At 36.4% G+C, this 26,544-nt stretch overlaps 1 protein-coding gene across 26 annotated transcripts in view; it reads right to left on the bottom strand.

Moving 5' to 3' along the window:
• Nucleotides 1-26,544, bottom strand: part of TASOR2 (transcription activation suppressor family member 2) — an 82,061-nt gene that overhangs the window by 48,133 nt on the left and 7,384 nt on the right. For 9 of the 26 annotated variants that reach the window (XM_054521855.1, XM_054521861.1, XM_054521856.1 and 6 more), the window contains exons 1-6: nucleotides 18,960-25,738; nucleotides 9,333-9,466; nucleotides 5,516-5,661; nucleotides 5,138-5,233; nucleotides 3,853-3,925; nucleotides 301-392 (exon numbers count right to left, since the gene is read on the bottom strand). The exons of 1 other annotated variant lie outside the window; for it this stretch is intronic. In XM_054521855.1, coding sequence (XP_054377830.1) covers nucleotides 301-392; nucleotides 3,853-3,925; nucleotides 5,138-5,233; nucleotides 5,516-5,661; nucleotides 9,333-9,466; nucleotides 18,960-19,039 — 621 coding nt within the window. In that variant the 5' untranslated portion in view covers nucleotides 19,040-25,738. 16 more of the 26 variants (XM_063727478.1, XM_063727480.1, XM_063727479.1 and 13 more) reach the window with 11 other exon arrangements.

The following is a 26,544-nucleotide window of genomic DNA, read 5'->3' as shown; positions in this document are numbered from 1 at the left end:
ACCTTATAAGCAGCTACTTGTTTTCTGTTATTTCATGTTTAAAAAGTAGCTCTGACAGGTGAGAGGAAGATTTTTCCCTGCATACCCTTTTATTATTTTTGAAGTTAAAAAAAAGTTTACAATCTAGTAAATGAATCAAAGTTGTCTTTTTAAAGAAAAGGAAAAATAGTTTTGCTTTTCCTGAATTTGGATAGCTAACTTTGGTGAGGACTATGTTCAACTAGGATCTACAGAGAATATCAAAGGTAGATAACCTTAAACTTTAAAAGGAAATCACATAACAGCACATTTAAGCTTTACCTTAATTATATTAAAAATTACAATATAACCAGATTTCCCATGATACCATGGTCTTGGATGAAGACAGTCGGAGTATTTGGAAATGTATACACCTGTAAAAGTATAAAATATAGATTAAGCAGCAGATTGCCCATCAGACAGGAGAAAGTAGAAGCAAGAAGACCAATGAGAAAGAAAGCTACTGTGATAGTTGAGGCAGGAGAGGATTCCAACAAGGCAGCAGCAGTGAAAAACGAGGAGGAAAGGACAGGCTTCAGGGCTATTCCTCAACGGAGGCACCTCTTTCGAAACATAAGAGACAATGAGTGAGAAAACTGATACAGTGGAAAAGAGCGCTAATTCTGTGGTCAGAAGCTTGGGTTCCAGGTAAGAATAAGTCACTCAGGTAGGGAGGGTGGGCCTGGGTCACAGACACAAACACCACAGGGTGCTCATGAAGATTTAAAAGATCAATAAGCTTTAAAAACTATTATTAATTCAAAGTATTATTATACACAAAATTATCCAGTTCTAGTCAAGCCAAAAACTACAAAAGACATACAAGTAGTAGTGTTAATTTTATTATCAACCCCAGTGTATGTGTTTTTGAAGAATGTGTATTTGTCAGGAACAATCCAGTTTCTACTTCCACCACTCTACTGAAGCCAGCCGCTCAAACATCAGCAATGAAATCACAAGATTGTAGCAATGTAGGAAAATGTCTTTTTTTTTTTTTTTTTTTTAGATGTAAGCTGCAGTGGTTATTTGTAATTTACTTTCAGAAAATTTAATTTCAGAAAAAATTAAACAAATGAAGCAAATAATGCAATGTGTATGTTTATATTTATATATATATTTATATTTATATACATTTATATTTAGAGACAGAGTCTCGCTCTGTTGCCTAGGCTGGAGTGCAGTGGCATGATCTCGGCTCACTGCAACCTCTGCCTCCCAGGTTCAAGCAACTCTCGAGTCTTGGCCACCTGAGTAGCTGGGATTACAGGTGCATGCCACCATGCCTGACTAATTTTTGTATTTTTAGTAGAGACGGGGTTTGGTCATGTTGGTCAGGCTGGTCTGGAACTCCTGGCCTCAAGGGATCCACCTGCCGTGGCCTCCAAAAGAGCTAGGATTACAGGCATGAGCCACCGTACCCAGCCGATAATGTATAATATTATCTGCTACACTTTGGTGGTAGGTATATCATGGTATGCTCTTTACTTTTTCTATGTTTGAATTTTTCATAATGAAATGAGGGTGGGGTGAAAAAATAGGAGAGAAGAAAAAAAGTTGTATGCATTGTTATTAGCGTTATGAATTTATCACTTTTAATGTCCCTTAGAAGATGAGTTGAATGTAAACTAATTTTTTTTGTTTTATAAAGTTATCATATGACCCAGTGGTTCCACTCATTATATATCGAAGATATATATAATTATGTTCACCCAAAAACTTGTACATGCATGTTCATAGGACCATTATTCATAATAGCTCAAAAGTAGAAATAACCCGTATGTCCATGAATTGATGAATGGATAAAGAAAATATGGTATGGCCACATAACAGAATACAGCATTGTATAATATAACATTTTGGTCAACAACAGACTGCATAAAGTTTGGACAGTGATCCCATAAGTTTGTAATACCATATTTTTACTGTACTTTTTCTGTTTTGATACACAAACACACACCACTATTTTATAACTGCCTGAAGTATTTGGTACAGTAACATGCTGTACAGGTTTGTAGCCTAGGGGCAATAGGCTACACCATATAGCCTAGGTGTGTAGTAGGCTATGCCCTCTAGGTGTCTCTAAGTACACTCAGTGATGTTCACATGAGTAAAAAATTGCGGCCAAGCAGGGTAGCTCACACCTGTAATCCCAGCACTTTGGGAGGACAAGGAGGGCAGATCATGAGGTCAGGAGATCAAGACCATCCCGGCCAACATGGTGAAACCCCATCTCTACTAAAAATACAAAAATTAGTTAGGCATGGTGGCATGTGCCTGTAATCTCAGCTACTTGGGAGGCTGAGGCAGGAGAATCACTTGAACCAGGGAGTCGAAGGTTGCAGTGAGCTGAGATTGCGCCATTGCACTCCAGCCTGGTGACAGAGCGAAACTCCGTCCCCCCACCAAAAACAAAAACAAAAAATTGCCTACCAATGCAACTCTTGGAATGTATCCCCACTGTTAAGTGCTGCAGGACTGTATTATTCAATCATAAAAAGGAATGAAGTACTACTGGTTCATGCTACAATATGCCTTAAAAACATGCTAAAAGAAGTTACTCAAAAAAGACCATATATGATTCCACTTACATGAAATGTCCAGAATAGGCAAATCTATAAAGGCAGAAAATAGACTGGTGGTTGCCTAGAACGCAGATGGTAGAGGATGGGGAGTCACTGCTAATGGCCATGGGATTTCTTTTTTGGGTGATAAAAATGGTCTAAAATTGACTGTTATGATGGTTACCCAACTATGGGACTTCACTAAACAATGGGTGAATTCTATAATTGTGAATTATATCTCAATAAAGCAGTTTAAAAAAAAAAAGGTCAGCAGGAATCTAGCCATGAAGCCCGATAATCTTTCTCAGTTCTGATCTCCACATTCTACACGGCACCTGGCACTGCTAAATACCCCTCTTCGTGAGATCTTTCTGCGAAACTCTATTTCCTAAGTCTCCAGGCAACAGACTGCTCTTGACGATTCCTCGTTCTATCCTCGCTGTACCTCCCCACACCCTGGTCCCATTAATGACCCAAAAGTTCTGTTTTTGCCATCTTCTCTTTCCATGCCATCCCACTAACAATGTCTTAGCTTCAATTCACACTCCACTCCCACAACCCCAGCCCCAAATCTAGTTCTGATCCCTTTCCCAACTGTTTTTTATGAACTATAGGCTATCTTTCAGAAACACTTATGAAAATCTCACTATTTCTCAAATTCAACCCATAAAAGTAGTACTGTCCATTTACTGAGAACTTACTAGGTGCAAACTCCTGGGCTAAACACTTTCCAGTCTCACTGAATTCTCTCAACAACTCTATAAAGTAGTTTAATCTGTTTTACACATGAAGAAACTGAATCTTCAAAAAAGTTAGTGCTAATTCACGTTCTTGACAATTAGATAACATTTTTCTTTTTAACTCATCAGCTTCTCTACCAATCTGCTTCTTTTCTTATGTACCTCTTTTCTATTAATAAATATCACTGTAGTGTAAGTTTAAAAGCTTATATTTGATTATTTCCTCTCTTACCCCTCACATTCCATAGTTGCCAAGTTCGGTCAGCTCTATCTATTCTCTATTCTTATTGCCATTGTGACAATTTAGAAGAGACTCTCAAGACAATACCAATCTCTTGACATTGAAAAATACTGTTAAGTTTTAGACTCAAATCTCATTCATATGTTTACAGTTAGAAATCTAAACATTATGAACTGTTTGACATTTAATGAAACCGGCTTTTAATATACATATCTTATAAAACTAATGAAACCTCACTTCATCTTGTAAAAGAAGATTTTTTTTTAAGATTCTTTTTGCTTTACAGACTTACCTTTGGCTGGATCACCCAGAGTGGTAACAGCACTGCTGCCAACACGGAGTCCACGCTGACATACCAATTTTGCCTTTAAACAAAAGATTACTTTGCTTCAGTCTTTGAAGCAATGAAATAATGCTATAATCTGTAAGGTTTTTTTTTTTTTAAATTTTATTTTTTATTATACAATAGAGACAGGGTCTCAGTATGTTGCCCAGGCTGATCTCAAATTCCTGGGCTCAAGCAATCCTCCCACCTCAGCCTCCCAAAATGCTGAGATTACAGGCATGAGGCACAACTGCATCTGGCCTAATCCATAAGCTTTAAAATAAATAGTCTGCTCACTGTAGGTATTCAGGGCACAAAGAAAACTTATGCAAAGCAATCTGTATTTTCATTAATGGCCCAAAATTTTCATAGAATTTTACCATTTCAATCAACAAAAATGTCAGGAAAACCAAAGTAAGCAGGGTCACAGATAAGTCCACTAGAAGATTTATTTTCCAACTACAGCTTTAGAAGCATGAAATTTCAAAATGTCTTGTTGCCAAATGTCATTTTTAGTAAGAACCCAGAGCATCTTATTTGAATTCAGATGATTAAGTTAAAAAGGGATAAACTCTTCTGGTATTACTATATAGTCCTTATTATATGTTAGTGCTAATTATGCGCTAAACAAATCTGCCCCCCTTCTTTATAAACCATTAACCTAATCGAAGCACTAACTTTGAATTATTTTAGGTCTCTGGTATTGTTCAAAATGTATCTCGGAAGCCAGACATATCTTTGGAGACCCACCCTATACACGGTCCTTTCCTTCTCCCATAATTTAGGTACAGGCAACAATACAGATTTCAGTCTTCAAATATCGAATGAAGCAATTTCAGTTAACCAGGATGCCAAAGTTTATTAAGTTACACGATTTATCTCCCAAATCATGTAATTTAAACCAGAAAAATCTCCACAGGAAACAACGTATCTATTAAATGATAATCCAGAATGGAAAAATATCCATTCACTCTATTAAAGGGCATTATTGACACTAAAGAAAACTGTTTTAATCCAAATTGCACCCTAAGCTTACAAATGTATTTAAGATAAAACTAAAAAGAAACCATGAAAAGTTGTAGAAATCAAATCAAATCTCCTTCATGACTGGCTTTTGTTGCTGTCATTTACATGCCACCAAAGTAACAAAAAACACTGATGAATTGGTAATCTTACAACTCTTACAGAACTGAAGTACCACAATACTTAAGACTAATGATACCATTAATTTTCTACAACCTAATTCCCTTACCTGCTTTTCAGTATCAAACAGAAGAAACCCGTAAGTGTCTTGAAGTTCTTCCTGAGTATAGTTACTTGTTTTTTTCTGTTGGTAAAAATCTTTGTACTGTATAAAGAGAGAACAGAATAACCAAACACTATAAACATACTCTTTTGTCTTGCAAATTTTTTAAAATGCATCATTTAAATTCTTCCTGCCATAAGACTAAACATAAATGCATTATTTTTCTATTCCCTAGAATAATTACCTTCCAAGTGACTATTTCCAAGGATCTGCTGCGTCTGAAAAATTATAGCTAAAAAGTGCTAGGCTTATATACCAAAAATGATGGGTTTACCTCTTTTAAAACTAAAACAAAACCATCATAGTGTGTACCAAGCACCTCACCTCATTTAAGAAAATGTCATTTTTCACCAAAGTCACTTGACTGTACTGAAAACCATGCTCAGATGAAGAGTCCAAGTAAGAAGTATGGAGGAGTGAAACTGCCCTCTGGAAGAGAGAGTCTGAACTCAAGGACACTGTCTCAAAAACTGTAAAACACAAACAAAAATAACGCAGCTATTTAAGATACCAAAGGATGGGGTTAAGGGAGACACACTGAATGTCACTCAAAACATCACCTATTCCTTTCCTATATAACTAAGAAATACTTGTACTGTCTTAACAAAATTTAAAAGACCTCTGATGTAAAGAAAATAACCTAAATAAATTACAACTGAAGCTGAATTACTTTTAATATAGGAGCTAAAATATGTCCTGCCAGACCCGGTATGCCTTTTGGTTGAAAGCTGTGTTCTATAACTGTAGTTGGTCAAAAGCGGATACAACTGTAGTGTCAAAGTGGTGGTCAGGAGCTGCTTAGACTTTTAGAGCAATTTCTCATTCTTTAGTTTTTTTCATCCTTTGTTTCTATTTTTTTTCTTTTTTTTTAAGTATATATGCCACACTTCATAAACTTACCCTTTACATATTTTCATTAAATCCCTAAGTCAGCTAGGTTCCTTTTAAGGGACCTATTATTGCCCACTCACCAGACACAATAGAAATCATTGTATCTCTGGGATTTCCTCACTAGTCAAAAAGAGTCTATTGAGTTTTACTTCCTGTGAGTTGTATTATAAAATCATTTTATTTCATTTTATACAACAGAGCTGTACTTACAATTTTTTGAAGGTGCTTTTTTCAAACCATACCCATGTGAGATAGCTTTGAGAGACTGTGATACGCCCTTCCCATGAGAGGCATGTTTCCAAATTGAGAATTACCAATTGGATCCAATAATTATGTTGACTGACTCTTTGTGCCTTTTGATTTTACAAGTCTCTACTTTCGCAAGAACTGAGCCTAATGACCTGTGGACACTCTTGCATCTAACCATTTTAACTGTTCACTCTCCTATTTGTACTCCTTCTATTCTATTTATTAAGGTTGTGGGGGTTTACAAACCTAGTATTTATAAATAATAAGGAGAAGACAATGATTTATATAGCACTGGAAGTACTGGTCATATAGTATAAATGTCATGAAGCACAGTAATATGGCTTCCTACTTTTACCAAAACTGCCAAATGTATTAAAGTTCAAAAATTAAAGAGAAAAAAGAATCTCAACTTAAGTTATAAGTAACCTATAAGTTACTTATAATTAACTTATAAGTAACCGATATACAAAAACTAGACTATCTCAGAAATGAAAGCAAACATTTTAGTAAGCTAAATTTGGACTAAATTGTCCTAAAACTTTAATTATCAAGGCATTTAAAAAATCTTTTAATAAACTTCCAAGTATCAAAATGAAAGACTGTAAATAGAAAAGAATGAAATGTTTACGAACATTCTGAAGTTGACATACATGATTTATATATTCATTCTAAGTTTTACTTTTACTTTTTCTCAGTTTCACTTTCTCCTTCAATATACCAGTGCTGTAAAAAATAGGGATATTCTGAATAGATGCAAATAGCAAAACACCAGTTATAATAGTTAAAATTAAAGCTTTATTAGCTGCGTTACTCAAAACAAACTGGCAAACCTGAGCATTTTCAAATTCATTTCACAAATAATCTGTACTGCTAGCCTAAACACAAATCAAGATTTCTTTAGAAACAATAATTTTGGAAACTTTATATTCGATGTTTACAAAAAAGCAAGAAAGTTTCAAAATTGAATTATCTATAGACCAATATTTGAGAAACATATTGTTTACACTGAAAGAAATGTTTTAAAAAGTAACTCTGGAAATGAAGACTATGAGTATCAACTTCTCTAAATTCTGTAAGTCATTAATAGGTAGGCACAGATTTAAGTTACATACGTCCTCATTTTTGAGCATCATAATGCACAATAACGAACTGAAAACTGTTTCCCAAATACATGGTCAGAGAACACTTCATTAACACCAGTGTGGGGAATACTGTTCCCTATATAGCTATAAATAAAGCCAATGATTTAAAACGAAGGAGGAGGAACAAGTACCAAATTATTTTTTGCTTATATATTTTTATTTCCACAACTATTTATTTATGGTTAAAAATGCTTCCACTTTAGGCCAGTATTCTCCAATATATACCAGTATATGCATAAAAGCAGTGATTTTATGGTTAGCAGAGGTATGTTAAAAGCAAAGTTGTTGGAAAATCATAGCTAATCTTAAATCTTTCATGGGTTCATAATGACATCAATTACACTCTCAAGAAAGCACAAGTTTCCTGCTCAGTAAATGAGAAGATAGATGAAAATTTCATCTAGAAATTTATTTGATACTCTCCCTTCTTTACAAAATACACTTTCATTTGAGAGTCCAATCAGTGCACCAAACAATACAAACACTTTATGAATGAATGGTCTCATAACTGCTGAGCAATGCTCAAGCTTTATTTAAACATTCAAGATTACCAGACTATTAAAATGAAAAGGGGGCTATACCACAAAGAAACCTAAAAATCTAAGAAGGTAACTTGAAAAGCGCTTGCCTATAAAGCATTAAGTATATCCTTTAGGGCTTAAGTGACGAATAAAGAGCATGTGAGAAAGGTTAAGTTCAATCACAATAGCTCTGAAAATTGAGTTTTCCTGTAGTACCTGGCTTTTGGCACATTCCTCCATTTGTGAGTTTAGTCTTAAATGTTAAGTCAAGCTTGATACAGGTTGGATTCTAGTCAAAGTAACTGCAATAACCTCCTCCCCTTCTCAAAACCCTTAGAGATACTGAGTGAGACTGGTTTTAGACACTTGTCTCTCTTTTTAACTCCTAATAGAGATGAGAAAATTATAAACCAACTTCTGATGCCATATCACAGATAACTGTCTTCCATGCTAGAAACATCTGGTCTGAAAGTAGATGATGAGATAAACTAATGTCAACATCTTAGGTGTCACAGAAATTCTAACAAAACTAGCCCTTGTACATCTCCCCATGACTTTCCTGACTACATCTTCCTAGAGAAGGGTTGCAACCCTTCATTAATACTAAAGATACCTATATTACTTCATTTAGTCGAAGTAAGCCATTTGATAGTTGTTGAAGGAACAGTTTGTTACTTAATCCTAAAATGTATTACCGTTACTTTGAAGATATTAAAGGATATCTGGGTTTAGATAAATCTAACTTCTTAGAGCACAATTTGGTAGGACCTAAATAAAAATACTGGCAATTACCTTAATTGCCATCAACAGGGAACAACTTGCAACTATTAAATAAAAACAAGGTAAATCTGTACATAGTGGCATGTAAAGATATCTATTATATGCTACATTATATGATGTCACTTGGTTGAAAAATACATAAATAATTTGTTTGAAAGTGTACAGAAAAACATCTAGAAAGGTGGGAAGCCAAACTGTTAATAATGGCTAAACCAATGGCTGTTGAAATTGGAAAGTGGATCCAAGGGGAACTTACATTTTTTACTTTATACATATGGGTTTTTCTACCATTTAAAATACTTAAATTCAAAAACCAAATAAAAATGTAACCATTTAAAAGATACAAATAGAGGAACATACATGTTTTATGTTGCAATTTGAAAAGTTAATCATCTATTACCTTTGGACTAATGATTATTTTAAAAAATATAGGTACTGGAAATCATAATTTTTTAAAGTCTTTTTGTTTTACATGATCTAAATTAAAACTAAAAACATTTTAATCATTCTATTCTGGATTCATTAGTTATGACTTATAGCACTTAGTTTAATACCCACTCTTTTCTGATAGGGACCCTGTCTCGATCTTCTCTAAGACACAATGTAGCTGGGAGGGTGGTCTTAATTTATTTTCACCAAGGATACCCTCAGAATTCTTGACATAGTCCTGTTCTCTGTTAGTGTCATAAATGCTAAAATGAAGAAAGAAAAAAAATCATAAAGTGAACAATTCTATTTATAGCATATTTACTATAGAAACAAATGTTCACTGAGTAATTTGCATTAGGAATAATTATGTAATATTTATTTACCTCCTTTGACAAGTATTCTCAGCTAAGGACTAAATTTGTTCTATAAGCTATAACACATAATCTGAAATGTTTTTCCTCCAAAAGTCTTTAACTTCTAAAGAAAATTCTGTACACAGAAATACATTATGCTTAATCACTTTTGCCTTACTGAAAAAGAATCTTTCAAAATGAAGAGATCACAGAACCACATCTTTATTCCGCTAGCTGAAAATAACGGAATCAAGCAGAACACAATTTACAAAAATCTCTCTCCTCCCCCAAATTAGTAGTATATATATTCATTAAACAAAACTATTAGTGGTGACTATTATACATCCAATATCATGCTGTATCTTGGATTTATCAAGACAAATGGCAAACAGTCTCTATTTACAGAGAAACAGGCTCTACATTAAAAGAGTTCAGATTAGGCTGGGCGAGGTGGCTCATGCCTGTAATCCCAGCATGCCGGGAAGTCAAGGCAGGCAGATTGTTTGAACTCAGGAGCTTGAGATCAGCCAGGGCAACAAAGTGAGACCCCACCTCTATAAAAAATACAAAAATTAGCCAGGCATGGTGGAGTGCATCTGTAGTCCCAGCTACTTTGGAGGCTGAGGTGGGACGATGGCTTGAGTCTGGGGGGAAGAAGTTGCAGTTAGCTGAGATTGCACCCCTGCACTCCAGCCTGGGTGACAGAGCCAGACCGTGTCAGAAAGAGAGAAAGAGAGGAAACGAAAGAAAGGAAGGGAAGGAAGGAAGGAAGGAAGGAACGGAGGGAGGGGGGAAGGAAGGAAGGAAGGGAGGGAGGGAGGAAGAAAGAGAGAAAGGAGAGAAAGAAAGAAAAAGAAAGAAAGAGAAAGAAAGAAAGAGAAAGCAAGCAAGTTAGCTCAGAATAGACAAGAAAAATCTGCAAAGAAATTAGTACTTTAAATGTGTAGGAGTATCTAAAACATGATATAGTGGATGTACAGTGATATAACCAATTTTATGGAGATGCAGCTATGTCAAGAAAGATTTCATGGAGGCACAGATACTTGAAATCTGAGAAGATATTCCAGTGAGGAAGCCAAAAAAGGAAACTAGTGTACATTTTCTAGATAGTAGAAATAGTATGAGCAAATGAACAGAGTTAAACATGATACATTAAAGGAACTGCAAATAGTTTAATATGACTGATTAAGGGAAGAAGGGAGAGAAGAATAAGAACAAAGAAAAGGATTAAAAAGGTGGTCAAGTTTTCAGTTTTTATCATGAGTCTGTGGAATAAGGACTTTAATATGCTTCACAAAAACAGCATGTATAGTTTCACAGCACATTTTCCCCTCAAAAAGAACTGGAGGTAGAATTGTGTGGATACAGTCAAGATTTTTTAGGAAAAGTAGCTATGTTGATAATAATTCATGAAGGAGGTTGTTTATGTAGGGGAAAATTAGGAATAGGGAGACCAGGATTCTGGTGCAGGTTCTACCACTAATGTGTTTTGAGACAGTGGTTAAAGACACAGTGGACTGACTTCCCAACAATCATGTCCCTTTTACTTCCCTTCCACAAAACCACAATTTTGTTCAGGTATCAGGTTATCCCATGGTTAAGAAGAAGAGTGTGTGTGTGTGTGTGTGTGTGTGTGTGTGTGTGTGTGTGTGTGTGTGTGTGTGTGTGTGTGTGTGTGTGTGTGTGTGTGTGTGTGTGTGTGTGTGTGTCTGAAAATGAGTGAGGGAGACTGAATATGTGTGTGTGAAAATGAGTGAGGGAGACTGAATATGTGTGTGTGGGGGGTTGGGGGGAGAGAGAAAGAGAGAGAAAGAGAATGAGAATCTTAATTACTCTAAGATCATTATGGTAATTCCACTCCCTTTGAATAGTGTTTGTTTTAGGAATAAACATGTGACTCAGTTCTGGCCAGTGAGATATAAATGGAAGTCTACAGAGAGAGTTCTGGGAAACCTTTCTTAGAAAAGGACTCCATCTTCTAGCCTAGGATCTTGTCTGAAGATGTGTTGCCTGGATCTCCTTGCAACCAAGATGGCAGCCAACATAGAACAGAACAGAAAGAAACGAGATCCCTGAACTGATGAAATAAACTAACCTGGGGGCTGCCTCATCTTTGGGCTTTACACATGAAATAATAAATGTTCCTTATTGTTTAAACTTTTATTGGAAGCTGAAGACACACTAACCGATGGATTTTGTTAAATTTATACTCTCTAAGGCCTCCTTTAGTTATAAGCCTTTCTAAAGCTCCTTTCAGTTGTGACTCTACAAGGAGCTTTACTGAAGGCTTGCTGTGCATGAGGCATGGTGCACCGGCATCAGATAACTTAGCAAATTCCTTTTTTCTTTGTTGCCATGGATAGAGACGTTATCCTAGTATTTGTTAGCAAGGAAGCTATTGTTATTAATGATAACAATGGCTAACATTTGTTGGGTGTTTACTTTTTTTTTTTTTTTTTTTGAGATGGAGTCTTGCTCCGTGGCCCAGGCTGGAGTGTAAGTGGCTTGATTCTGGTTCACTGCAACCTGCACCTCCCGGGTTCAAGCAACTCTCTTGCCTCGGCCTCCCGTGTAGCTGGGATTACAAGTGCCCAGCAATGTGCCCGGCTAATTTTTGTATTTTTAGTAGAGATGGGATTTCACCGTGTTGGCCAGGTTGGTCTCGAACTCCTGGCCTCAAGTGATCTGCATACCTCGGCCTCCCAAAGTGCTGGAATTACAGGCATGAGCCACCGTGCTAGGCCTAGGTTTCACTACTTAACTGTATGTATTAATCATTGCTGAGCCATACTGTGTAGTCAAGTTCCTTTCTTACACCGTGTTTTGCTTTTCTGAATTTAAAATAGCTTAATTTTTCAGTTACCAATCATTATTTCAGCTTGAAATTCTAGAGAACTAACAATATCCTCTGGATAAAGATAGATCAAAGATTTTGTTTGTTTCGAGCAGCTTCTTTTCTTTTTTTTGGAAGGATCCTTTCTGGAGCACTATGTCTTCCAGCTTCAATCTGGGCTTGTGCCCTCTGATATTACTGCCTGGCTTTCTACCTTTGCTGGGGGATGTTAACACACAAAATTGATCTACAGATTCAACACAATCTCAGTTTGCAGAAACTGATGATCTGATTCTAAAATTTATATAAGAAAGATATAAACCAAAACAATTTTGAAAAAGAAGAACAAAGCTGAAGGACTCACTACCTGATTTTAAGAATTACTACAAAGCTAAAGTAGTCAAGACAAGGTGGTAATGATATAAAGAAAATGCATACAGATCAATGGAACAGAATAGAGTCCAGATAACAGACTTTCAATATTGCCAGTATAATTCCATTGAGAAAGAATATCTTTACAATAAATGCTGCTACAGAACAACTAAAATGGGGGAAAAAAACATGAACCTCAAACCTCTACCTTAAACCATAAAATTTAACTCAAAATGAATCACAGACCTAAACATAAAAACTATTAACTATTTGGCTAAAATTATAAAATTTAAAAAAACATGGGAAAAAATTTACTTGACTATGGGGTACATAGTTTTCATAGGGCACAAAATGAGTGACCTAGAAAAATGTATACATCAGACTTCCTAAAAATTAAAACCATCTGATCTTCCAAGGTATCATTATCAAGAAATGGGAAATATTTGCAAAGCACCTGTACCTAGAATATATAAAAAACTCATAGACACATTTCACAAAGTAAAGCATATAATAAAAAGAAACATGGGAAATGGGTCAACATTATTAGTTATCAGGGAAGTGCTAATTAAAACCACAATAAAATACTACTGCTCCAGTAGAATGACTAAAAAGACTGAAAATACCAAGCACTGCCAAGGATGAGGAGCCTCTGGAACACTCCTAGTAGAAATATAAAGCCAACTGAAAAATTATATAGCCAATTTAAAAAATAACGTCAGTTTCTTATAAACACATACTTACCATATGACCCAAAATTCTATTCCTAGATATTTACACAAGAGAATAAAACATATCCACAAAAATACTTGCACATGTATGTTCAGAGCAGCTTTTTCACAGTAGCCTAAAACTGGAAGCAACTCCAATATTCATCAATAGGTGAATGGATAAACTTGTATGTTCACACATAATAATAATCAGCAATTAAAAAAAGTAAAACTGATATATGCATGCATCTCAAAACATTAAACTGGGCAAAAGTCATCAGACACAAAAGAGTACATACTGTAAAATTCTATACATATACAGTTCAAGAAGCAGCAAAATTAATCTATAGTGATAAAAAGCATTTCATTAGTTGCCTACAGCAGGGGGCAGGAATAGGAAAATTGACTGCAAGTGGGGTATGCACAAGGGAACTTTCTGGGGTGATGGACACACACTATATTTTTATTGGTGTAGTCATCACATGGTATATACATTTACCAAAATTCACTGAACTATATACGTAAATTATGTTCATTTTATTGTATGAAAATTAGACCTCAATAAAGTTGAGCTGAAAGCCCCAAAACAAAACCTAATGGTTATGAATTTGGCCACAAAGGAAATTCCAAGAGTACTAAAAAACAACTGATCTCTGACCAAAATCAAGTAAAATGACAATGTAACCATAAAAAGTTAATCTCAAAAGCCCCATGTTTGGAAATTTAAATTTTAAAAATCCTACATATAAATGGTTCATAAGTTAAAGAGTAACATGATCTAAGCTTAAGATATTATCTAAAATAGCTATAAGAAAACTGTTCATTTCAAATGTATACATTACAAAAGAAAAACATTTAAAAAATCAATAAGCTATGGTCAATTCAAGAGCTCAGAAAATAGAACAACACAGTAAACCCAAAGCAAATAAGAGGAGGAAATAAAAAGAGAAGATCAGATATTAATTAAACCGAAGAAAAAATAGCCGAAAAAAGATTAGCTTTTTGACAAAAAATATTGATATATCTTTAGTCAAATTAATCAAGGACAAAACAAGGCACTGAAAACCAACATTACAAACAAAAAGGAGTGTGCTTTATAGGTACTATAAATTATAAGGGTAATAGAAACAATTTTTATAGAAAAAATTGAAATCATAGAGAAAATATGGGAATTTTCTAGAAATAATTTATCAAAACCTACTTAAGAAAACAGAATATACCTACAACTATTAAATAAGTGGTAGAGTTGTTATAGGTATATAAGTCTCAAGCCCAGAAGTTTTCCCACATAAACATTATTCTCAAGAATAAAAACTGTCTCTTTTTTGTTTTGAGATGGAGTCTCACTCTGTCACCCAGGCTGGAGTGCAGTGGTGTGATCTCGGCTTACGGCAACTTTCGCCTCCCAGGTTCAAGTGATTCTCCTGCCTCAGCCTCCCGAGTAACTGGGATTACAGGCACCCACTACCAGGCCCAGCTAATTTTTGTATTTTTAGTAGAGATGGGGTTTCACCATCTTGGCCAGGCTGGTCTCAAACTCCTGACCTCAGGTGCATCCACCCACCTAGGCCTCCCAAAGTGCTGGGATTACAGGTGTGAGCCACCATGCCTGGCCAAGAATGAAAACTTTCTCAAATTCTAAGTCTAGCACAACCTTGAATGAAAACCCAGAAAGGAACAACTATAAAAGAAAATTTTAAGGTAATATCACCAATGACAATACATGCAAAAAAATCTTAAATAAAAACATCAGAAAAACCTAAACTAGCAATATATATAAAATATAAAACAACATGATTGAGGTAAAGCTTATGCCAGGAATTCAAGGAAGGAAGGTGTAACATTAGACAATTTATTCATAAAATTAATCATACTGAGAGATTTAAAAAAACCTATGCCTTATTAGACATAAAATTCAACAGCCACTTGTGATTAAAAAGAGAATTCATAGTAAATAGATTACCTGATAAACAGATATCTATAAAGCAGCCTATATATATAATGGTAAGACATTAAAGTACTCCCTTTAAAATTAGGAAGACAATGATCCCTACTATTATCTTCTAGTTAATTATTGAGAATTTAGCAGTTCATTCCTTTGCTGAAGTTTCCTTTTTCATTTACTGATTAGCTGGTATCTGTCTTCCAGTTGTTTCCTCAAGAAAGGCTCATATAAAAAGATGTAAAACCCTGAATGTTTAAGACTACCAGCCAGTACGTAGTCTTTATACCCAAAGGACACCTTGGCGGCACAAAAAAATATTTGGCTCACATGTTCTTTGAGTAGCTGACATGTAGTTCCTCTACTATTTTCTGGTATTGAATGTTTCTGTTATTCTGCACCAACCTGATTTTCTTTATATGATCTTTTGCCAGCTCAAATTTTTTACGAGAACATGTCTCAATGTTGCGCCAGTTTTCCCTGGAGCATGTTGTGTCTTTTCAATAGATTTAAGTCCTTTCTTTAAGCAAAAAGAAACACCTTAAATTATACTTTAAGTTATATTCTACGGAATTGGTTTTCTTTTTTGGGGTTCCGGTTTTGCCCGTTTTGGATCTCTTTTGGCTGTCTTATGTATCCTTACTTACCAAAAAAAAAAAAATGACCATTTTAGTAATGAGATCAAAGCTATAATAAAAACTCTTCCATTAAAGAAAAGCCCAAGGCCTTACAGCTTCACTGCTGGATTCTACCAAACATTTAAAGAGGAACTAATATAAATTTCTATTCGAACTCTTCAAAAAATTGAAGAGAAGGGACTATTTCCAAACTTATTCTACAAGGTCAGCATTACTCTGATACTAAACACCAGAGGAGACAATGAAAAGAGAAAACTACAGGCCAATATCACAGATAAACATAGATGCAAAAATTCTCAATATACCAGTAAATCAAATTTAAAAACACAGTAAAAAGATATTTGCCATGATCAAGTGGGATTCATCCCAGGGATGCAAGGATGGTCCAACATGTGCAAATCAATAAATGTGATATATTAACAGAACTAAGAACAAAAACCATGATTACCTCAACAGATGCTGAAAATGCATTTAATAAAATTTAACATCTGTTTATGACTAAAAAAAAACCCTCATCAAACTGGGTATGAAAGGAACGTATCTCAAAGTAATAAAGGCCATATATGACAAACAAATAGCAAACATCATCCTGAACAAGGAACAATTGAAAGCCCTTCCTCTAAGATATGGAACAAGACAAGGATGCCTACTTTCACCACTTTCATTCAATATAGTACTGGAAGTACTGGGCAGAGCAATTAGGCAAGAGAAAGAAATAGAGAGCATCCAAATCAGAAAAGAAGTCAAACAAGCCTATTCACAGATAACGTGATCTTATACTTAGAAAAACCTGGACTCCACCAAAAAAATTGTTAGAACTGATAAACAAATTCAGCAAAGTTGCAGGATACAAAATCAACATACAAAAATCAGTAGCGTTGGTATACACCAACAGCAAACAATCTGAAAAAGAAATCAAGAAAGCAATCCCATTTACAATAGCTACAAAGAATATAACATACCTAGGAATCAATTTAGCCAAAGAAGTGAAAGATCCATACAAGAAAAACTATAAAACAATGATGAAAGAAATTGAAGTGGACATTAAAAAATAGAAAGATACTCTATGCTCAGGGACTGGAAGAATTCATATTGTTGAATACTATCCAAAGCCAATTTACAGATTCAATGCAATCAATCCCTATCAAAATTCCAATGACATTCTTCTTCACAGAAATAGAAAACAAATCCTAAAATGTATATGGGACCACAAAAGATCCTGAATAGCCAAACCAATACTGAGCAAAAACAACAAAGCTGGAGACATCACACTACCTGACTTCAAAATTTACTACAAAGCTACAGCACTGGCATAAAAACAGAAACATAGACCAATGGAACAGAACAGGGAACCCAGGTGTAAATCCATGTAGAGTCAACTCATCGTCGACAAAGGAGCTAAAACATACAAGGGGAAAAGGACAATCTCTTTGATAAATGGTGGTGGGAAAACTGGATAACTATATGCAGAAGAACGAAACAATCTTACCATATACAAAATTCAAATCAAAATGGATCAAAGACTTACATCTAAGCATCTAAGACCTAAAACTATGAAACTACTAGAAGAAAACACTGGGAAAACACTCCAGGACACTGGTCTGGCCAAACTTTTTTTGTTTAAGGCCTCAAAAGCACAGGCAACCAAAGCAAAATTAGACAAATGGGATTACATCAAGCTAAAAAAAGCTTCTGCACAGCAAAGGAAACAATGAAGTAAAGAGACAACCCACAGAATGGGAGAAAATATTTGCAAACTACTCACCCGCCAAAAGATTAACAACCAGAATATATAAGGAGCTCAAACAACTCAACGGCAAGGAAGCAAGCAAGCAAGCAAACACACACACATACACCCCCACACCCACAAAAATAATCCAATTAAAAAACAGGCAAAAGATCTGAGTAAACATTTTTCAAAAGAAGACATAAAAATGGCCAAGAGGTGTATGAAAAAATCCTCAACATCATGAATTATCAGAGAAAAGCAAATCAAAACTATGAGACATCATCTCACCCCAGTTAAAATGGCTTTTACTAATAGGACAAGCAATAATGAATGCCGGCAAAGATATGGAGAAGGGGGAACCCTTATACACTGCTGGTAGAAATTTAAGCTAGTACAGCCACTATGGAAAAGAGTACAGAGCTTTCTCAAAAAAATAAAAACAGAACTACCATATGATCCAGCAATTCCACTACTGGGTATATATCCAAAAGAAAGAAAATCAACATATCAAAAAGACATCTGCAGTCCCGTATTTACTGCAACACTATTCACAACAGCCAAAATATAAAATCAACCTCAGTGCCCATCAACAGATGAATAAAGAAAATGTAGTATACACAATGCAATATTATTCAGCCATAAAAAAGAATAAAATCCTGCCATTTTCAGCAACACTGATGCAACTGTAGGTCATTATGTTAAGTGAAATAAGCCAAGCACACAGACAAATATCACATACTCTCACTCATATGTGGAAGCTACAAAAGTGGATTTCATGAAAATAGAGACTAGATTTGGTGGTTATCAGAGGCTGGAAAGGGTAGGCGGAAGGAAGGAATAAAGAGAAGTTGATTAATGGGTATAAATATATGGTTTGATAGAAGTAAGACCTAGTGTTAGATCAGTAGGTTGACTGTAGTTTACAATCTATTATATATTTCAAAATGACTAGAATTTGAGTGGTTCTAGCACATAGAAAAGAGAAATATTTAAGGTAACAGATAACCCAACCACACTGACTTGATCTTTACAAATTATATGACTGCATTATCACCTGTATCCTAAAACTATGTACATCTATTACGCATCAATAAAAATAAATGTGTACCTGTTTTACTCACTTTTCTCCTGTCTTTTGTTTTGTTTCTTTGCATTATCAAAATTGAGGTAAAATATACTTACCATAAAATTTCATTTCTACTTTTATGATCTTTGCCATGGTGTCTAGTCTCCCTTGTGTACTTCTGAAATGGCTTCATCATTTTTCTCCATTTCTTTTTTTCTGCTGGTTCCCATTTCACAGCCTACTGTTGTCTGGCTGTCTCTTCCTTGAGTTCTTGTATTTCTTTCCAGTATTTCTCCATAACTTCTATGCTTCATTAATTTTATTTTCTAATACAATGTTGAGATATAATTCATACAGCATACAATTCACCCACATAAAGTGTACAATTCAATTGCTTTTAGTATATCCACAAAATTGTGCAACCTTCACCACAATCAATTTTAGAGTATTTTCATTATCCCCAAAGAAACCTTCTACCCCTTAGCTATCCTCCTCACCCCTCACTGGTTCCTAGGCCTAGGAAACCATAATTTACTTTCGGTCTCTACAGATTTGCCTATTCCAGACCATTTCCTATAAACAGAGTCATATAGTATGCGGTCCTTCATGATTGGCTTCTTTCACTTAGCCCGTTTTTGAAGTTCATCCATGTTAAAGCATATATCAATATTTCATACCTTTTTATGCCAAATAATATTCCACTTTGTGGATAACTACATTTTGTTTATCCATCAACTGATGGACATTTGGGTTGTTTCTACATTTTGGCTATTATGAATAATGCTGCTATGAGCATTCATGTGTAAGTTTTTCTATGAACATGTTTTCATTTCTCTTAGGTATATACGTTAGAGTAGAACAGCTTGCTTTTCCAGTAAATCTGTGTCTGCTCATCTGAGAAACTGCCAGGCTGATTTCAAAGTGGCTGCACCATTTTATATTCCCACCAGCAGTATACAGAAGGTTCCAATTTTTCCACAGCATTGCCAACACTTGTTATTATCTGTCTTTTTGATTACAGCTATCTTAATGGGTATGATGTGGTATATAAATTTATTTTAAAATTTGTATTAAAACCTTAGGTCACATTTTCCATTTACTTCAAAAGGTCAGCAAACTTTTTCATAAAGGGTCAGAAAATAAATATTTTAGGATTATGAACCACACAGTCTCTGTCACAACTACTCATCTCTACCGGTAGAGCATAAAAACAGCCATAGAAAATGCATAAATGGGAATGACCATGTCCCCATGTAACTTTATTTACAAAAACAGGCAAGACCACAGGCAGTAGCTTGACCACTTGTGATTTATTTTCTGGTAATATTGTTTTGAAAATATCGTCTGTAGAAAATTGTGGTTTTTCTTTCTCTTTTTTTATTTTTAATCATATAACTGTTCAGTTAACTAACGGTTATTAACAGACCATTCTAAAGTTCACTGGCTTACAACCACAATCATTTTTTTATCACTCACATCTCTACAGTGTTCACCGAATTCAGCTTAACTCAGCTGGGGTGGCCCTCACTCTCCTATCTGTCATCTTCCCTCAACCAATGAGCTAGCAGAGACATGTTTTTCTCATGGAAATGGCACAGATAGAAAGAGAACAAATAAAAATACCCAAGGCCTCTTAAAGCTTAGACTTGAAACTGATATGGTGTCACTTTTACCTTAGCAAGTCACATAGCCAAACACAAAGTCAAGGAGTAGGGAAATACCTCTGTCACTTTAATGAAAGGAACTGCATAGGGTCATGGAGTGAATACAAGGAAAAGTAAAGCACTAGGGTCAATAATGCAATTGATAGTGGTGATGGTTGCACAACCTTGGGAATAAGTTAAAAACCAGTCAACTGTACACATTTAAATGGTGAATTTTATGGCATGTGAATTATATCTTCAATAATAAAAATAATATAAAAGAACAAAAAACCAACATAAAACATAAAAAATACCATCTACCAGACAGTCATCGTATGGATGCTGTACATACTATTTTTGTTATACATGTCTGAACGAGATGAATTATCCTGGACTGTTATCAGAAGATTCAGGGTGTAGGGAGGGGTAGGGCACTTGTCATGTTTCTTTAGGGTTCCCTCTGTTCCTAAATCAGAGGATTGCTGTTTTATAATATGGTGCCTTGTTCCTTGTCTAATCTCCAAATGTAATCTGGTTCAGGAGGGCCTTTATTGCCAGCTCTGCTTGCCTCTTAGAGACACAACCCTTGCTTTCCAAGGTTATGCACTCATTTCTAGGAGTATTTTATTAGCACTAAGATCTCTGCTTCCCCCATGCCCCACCCAGGCACTTTCTCATTCTACTTTCTCCTTCCTTGATACCATATGGCTCCTCAGTCTTAGCCAGGTATACGAGACTTCTCTCTTTGGATAGGGCTGATTCTGGATATGAATAAGTTGCTGGAGATACCTGAAATATGCTTCCTCTGCACAACTTTATCTTTGTCACAGAACTGTTGGAACTTCCCACTGGGGACACCTAATAGCAGTTGCATACAATCTGAAGTTAAGAAGGTTTCCTTCTTCCCTGAATTTGTTAAAATGCAGTTTGAGAGCTAGCACCTCGTTCTCTGCCCCCATTCTTCTTTTCAGAAGTAGGAAGATTAAGAATCAATCTGGTCTTGTTCCTTTTGGAACTATACATTCGGTACAATGAGGTTTTGTTTTATTTTTTGTTTGTTTCTGTTTTATTGATCAGGGCACTTAACAGGCCCTTTCAACCTAGAAACTCACCTTCTTCGGTTCTGGGACATAGATAGTTTCCTTCCACTGTATTAGATGAAGAACCTCCTTGGTTGGCCCTCTAATTTTCTTATCATTTCACTCTTATTTTCTAATTCTTGTTGCTCTTCTGGTTTTTTGGGGCGAATTCTTCAGCTTTATTATCTAAACCTTGTATTAAATTTTTAAGAAATTTCTTCTGTCGCAGCAGTTTTTTTATATAACCTTTTTCATCTTTCACAGATGTAATATCTTCTCTTTAAAGATACTAGTTTTATTTGTTGAAGTTTCTTCTGTTCCCTGAAGTAAATCTATTTATACTCAGCTCCTTTTATTTCCTACTTGTTTATTTCCTACTTGGTCTCTTTTTCATTAGAGACTTCCATCCTATGGCAGGCGACCCTTGGCTGTATATTTATACTCAAATGTGAGGCATTTAAAAGCTGACTAGGGCCAGGCACCAGTGGCTCACACCTGTAATCCCAGTACTTTGGGAGGCCAAGGCAGAAGGATCACTTAAGCCCAGGAGTTGAAGACCAGCCTGGCAACATAGTGAGACCCCATCTCTACAAAAAATAAAAATATCAGCTGGACGTGGTGGCATATGCCTGTAGTCCCGGCTACACAGGAGGCTGAGGTGGGAGGATGGCTTGAGCCCAGGAGTTCCAGGCTGTAGTGAGTTATGATGGCGCTACTGCACTTCAGTCTGGGTGACAGAGTGAGGCCTTGCCTCAAAAAATAAAATAAAAGCTGACTAGAAGCTGTGGTACGTGAACAATGCTTCCTGACCAGCGGCTCTACTCTCCAGGTGATCTGATGGATCCAGCTGTTCAATTAGGTGAATTCCCATAGTTCATATCTGTTAAATACTTTGCCATGGGCTGGTAAGTTTCCCCAGCTAAGAATCCATTAATATTTTGTTGAGGGGCACATAAGCCTGACAGTTTGGAAGCCAATCAAAAAAAGACAACTGCTCGAGGTTCAGCATGTTGACCTGACTTTCACTCAATCCTCATTTTCATTTAGGTGCTTCACCCCCACCTTAGCCATCTGGAGCCTCCTAGTTAATGTCTCCTGGGTATAAACCTTCAGTCTTCTGTCAAGGTAGAGGACAGAGTAGTTGTCTGGGTGTATGGGAGCGGAGAAGGGGTTCCAGGGTGTCAAAATGATAAAGACCATCAACCAACCCTTCTATTCCCACCCCATCCTGTAATTCTTGACTTCAGAAGTACTGTACTTGATACCCCCAATTCCTAAAACTTTTCCAGATTCTGTGGAAAGAATCTGCTTGCTCCTTGTTGGGTTACCTCTCTTCAGCTTTCAGCATTCTCTAATTCATGAAATCATTTATTATTTGCCCATCTCCTTTCCAGTTTCCCAAATACTGATTTCAGCTATATCTTCCTCTCACCTCCTCTTGATCTTTATGGATTTGTATCCTTATTCTTTTACTATAATCTTGAGAGACTTCCAAAGAGTGTATACAATTGAACATGTTAGACTAAAAGGGTCTACTTAACCTGTCTTAATTTCTACAATTAAAAAATGATGCAGCTACCTCCTACAATGGTAGCTACTATTGCCATTATTTTATATTTTGTGTAATTATGAAGACCTCATTTTACTAATGTACCCACCACAGCCCTAATTACATACCAAATCAATACACACTAATTTAAATAATTAGCTATTAGTGTATATGTATATACTCAATAGTCATTTACTCAAATGCATAAAAAGCACAATCTAAAGATCTTCAATGATATTCTCTCAAAGCATCCTGTCCTTTTCTTGCATGATTTATAATTACATATGTGTAGTTTCTTCATTAATGTCATTTTCCTTAATAAGCCAAGCAATATCATGGCAGGAACCATATCTGTTTTGTTTACTACTGATTACTCAGCATCCAGTCCAATTCCTAGCACATAGTGTTTAGTAAATATGAATTTGGTAACTGAAGAATAAATAATACTTGGCTATTTAATCTGTTCCAAAACTCAGAAAAAGAAATGAAACTTCTCAATTATTTTTACAAAGCAATCAGATGCGAATACCAAAACTAAACAAAACACTTTAAAAAAACAACAACTATAGACCGATCTGTTATGAATATTGATATAAAAATCCTAAATATATGCATTGGCAAAGTAAATCCATCAGGACATTAAAATAATAACAGATCAATCAGGGCTCATTCTAAGATGCAAAAGTGGTTCAATAAATAGTAAATCCATAAATTTAACCATACTAATAGGTCAAAATAAAAAACCATAAAGGGGCAGCTGGGGTCTGGGATGGGGTAGGAGAGCCACATGTCAGACTGTCAAAAGGAAGTTACTATATAACGTTCACCAGATGCTTCGTAACACGCAAATTTTTGTTGCTGCACAGTGTTTCTTCATTTATGCGTGCTATTTTTTACCATACTTAATCCAAAAACAAACTAAGATGCCCCCAAAGAAAACTATTTAGTAACAGTGAAAAATGTCCTACCATAAATTATTCAGGAGAAAGAAAACCAAGTTCCAAAAGAAGTATATGTGTAATATACCATATCTTAAAGAATATAAACCACAATTTAAATCAATATCTGGTATTTTTTCTTGTTTATCTGATTGTCCTCCAACCACTAGATTAGTTTCATGAATACAGGGCTTTGTCCTTTTCAATGTTGTATGTCAGTGCTCAGAACAGTGCCTGTTATACAGTAGGGTTTCAATAAATATTTACTTAACAAATTAATCAACTGGTTTTCCAGATCACTTTATTTCTAATTAAAGCCCCTCAGTACCCTCTCACTGCCCTCAGAACACAAAACACACCCTCCTGGCCATGGACAAGTAAAATTTGGTCCCTGCCAATTTCCTACACCTCATCTTGCTCTACTTTTCCCTGACTTACTACTGAGAGGCAGCTACATCGATCTTTCTTTTTACAGCTTTTTCCTCTTTTAAGGCCTTTGTGCATGCTGTTATTTCTGACCAGAATTCTTTTTTTTCCTCCCCATTCCTCCCACGACTGAGCTCTTTCTGTTCCTTTACTGACACCTATTTAAGTCATCCACTCAGATAAACCTCTGATTACCCCGCTGCAAGTGTTTTCTTTAAAGCATTAGAACATGGAATTATTATAAATTTACTTTTTGGTGGGTTGGGAGAGGTCTATTTTCCCCAGCAGGTTTATAGAGGCAGGCATTGTCTGTTCACCAAAGTCCCCAGTGTCCAACAGAGCTCCTAGCACCACAGTAGATAATCAAATATTCTATGAAGTTACCTTTGGGTGGGACAAGTACAAGTAGTTTTTGCTTTACTTTTTACAGCTTTATATATTATCTGAAATTTTAAATAAACATAATCTTGGTGAAATAAAGCTATTTCCACTTTGGAAAAAAGATCTCCTATAGTCCTAAGTAGCAGCCAGTTATAGTTGTGGTTTTGTGGGGGTTCCCCCCGCCCCAGGGATGAGGTTGCCCAGGTTGGTCTTGAACTCCTGAAGTTACAGTTTTTTTTTAATGAAGAAAATGTAGAGAAAACAAATGGCATTTCCCATAAGTCAAAACAGAGACCCAGAAAACAAAGTGACCCTATTAAAAGCCAGAAAATACAACTTGAGAAATGTACAATTTTCACAAAAACTTAAACATTCATTAAAAAATTTTTGGCCACGTACAAGTTTAAACCAAGATAATCACGCACAAAGGGAGTAAAAACTAAGGTAATAACCTGCAAATACTTGAAGCGCAAAGTCCATGTGCAATCCCTGTTCTACATTTCAAAAGATGACCTTAGCTATTGTAGGTTTACATAGGCATACACACAACCAGCACCATCTCTCCGGTGGTTCTGCAAGGGCTCCACCACGACCACACACAATCCACTCACAATCAGGAGGGAAGTAAGCCTTCGGGTACCATACAAAAGTGTCTTTCATCACCGGGGCTCTGCTGCGGGGCCTCACTGACCCTGCCAAAGCTTCTCTCCCCACACCCTCACCAGAAGGTAAAACGTTACTAGACAGAATAGGCCCATTTTCTCGGGTCTCCTTCGCAGTCAGCGCTGTAGTAAGAGTCACCTCCGTGGGTGAGCCCGCCCCAGGCACAGCGGGGGTCAGAGCTTCCCACAACAGCATGGGGGAGACCTGGGCCCCTCCCAGACTCACCTCATGGTGTGTGGGGGAGGGGGCTGCTCCGCCGGCAGCCCCTCCGGCCCCCTCTCGCCAGCCAAGGCCAGTGCGCCAGGGCGGGGAACTCGGCGCAGGGCGTGCAGAGCGTGCAGGGCGCGGGGCCGGCGGTGCCTTTTGAAAGTCAACAAGGGTGACGCCGGCTCCGCGAGCGGAGCCTAGGGGCATAGCCCTGACTCGGCGCCCACGGACCCCACAGAACGAGGGGATCCCTGCAAACCCCGCTGAGCCCGCACAGCCAACAGGGCTGGGAGATCCCCGCACACTCCGTAGACCCAACGGAGCTTGTAGGGGGTGGGGACTCCACACACCAGGGAACCCTACCAGAACCCGCAGGACCCCAGGACCCTGCAGACCTGGGCGGGCTCAGTCGTCAGAACGGAGCACAGGACAGCAAGCCAACCGCCCCCGAGTTCTTGGATGTCACACAGTAACCCCACTAGAAGGATGGTTTTAGTATTATTTTACAAAGCTCACTCCAAGCTCCAATTTCCTTAAGTGTCCTGCCCGCAAGCCCCCAGTAAGGATATCTATCAATCTCAGGTCTAATCTAAAATCCACGTTCTTTTCATTACAGTGATCTCAAGTTATTATAACTCTTCGTCTCACGTCATTTATGCAGCCTCACCGGCTACAGTTTGATGCAGCTTTTTAAATTTACTATGTAGATAATAAAAAATGTATTTATACATGTAACACAATTAAAAGTCATCATGAATATGGCTTTTTTTTTTTTTTTTTGAGACAGAGTGCAGTGGTACAATCTTGCCTCACTG

The sequence above is a fragment of the Pongo abelii genome, chromosome 8, assembly GCF_028885655.2.
Source record: "Pongo abelii isolate AG06213 chromosome 8, NHGRI_mPonAbe1-v2.0_pri, whole genome shotgun sequence".
NCBI classification, from domain to species: Eukaryota; Metazoa; Chordata; class Mammalia; order Primates; family Hominidae; genus Pongo; species Pongo abelii.
The sequence above is the reverse complement of the archived record's forward strand: the minus strand, read 5'-3'. Positions and strand labels throughout refer to the sequence as shown.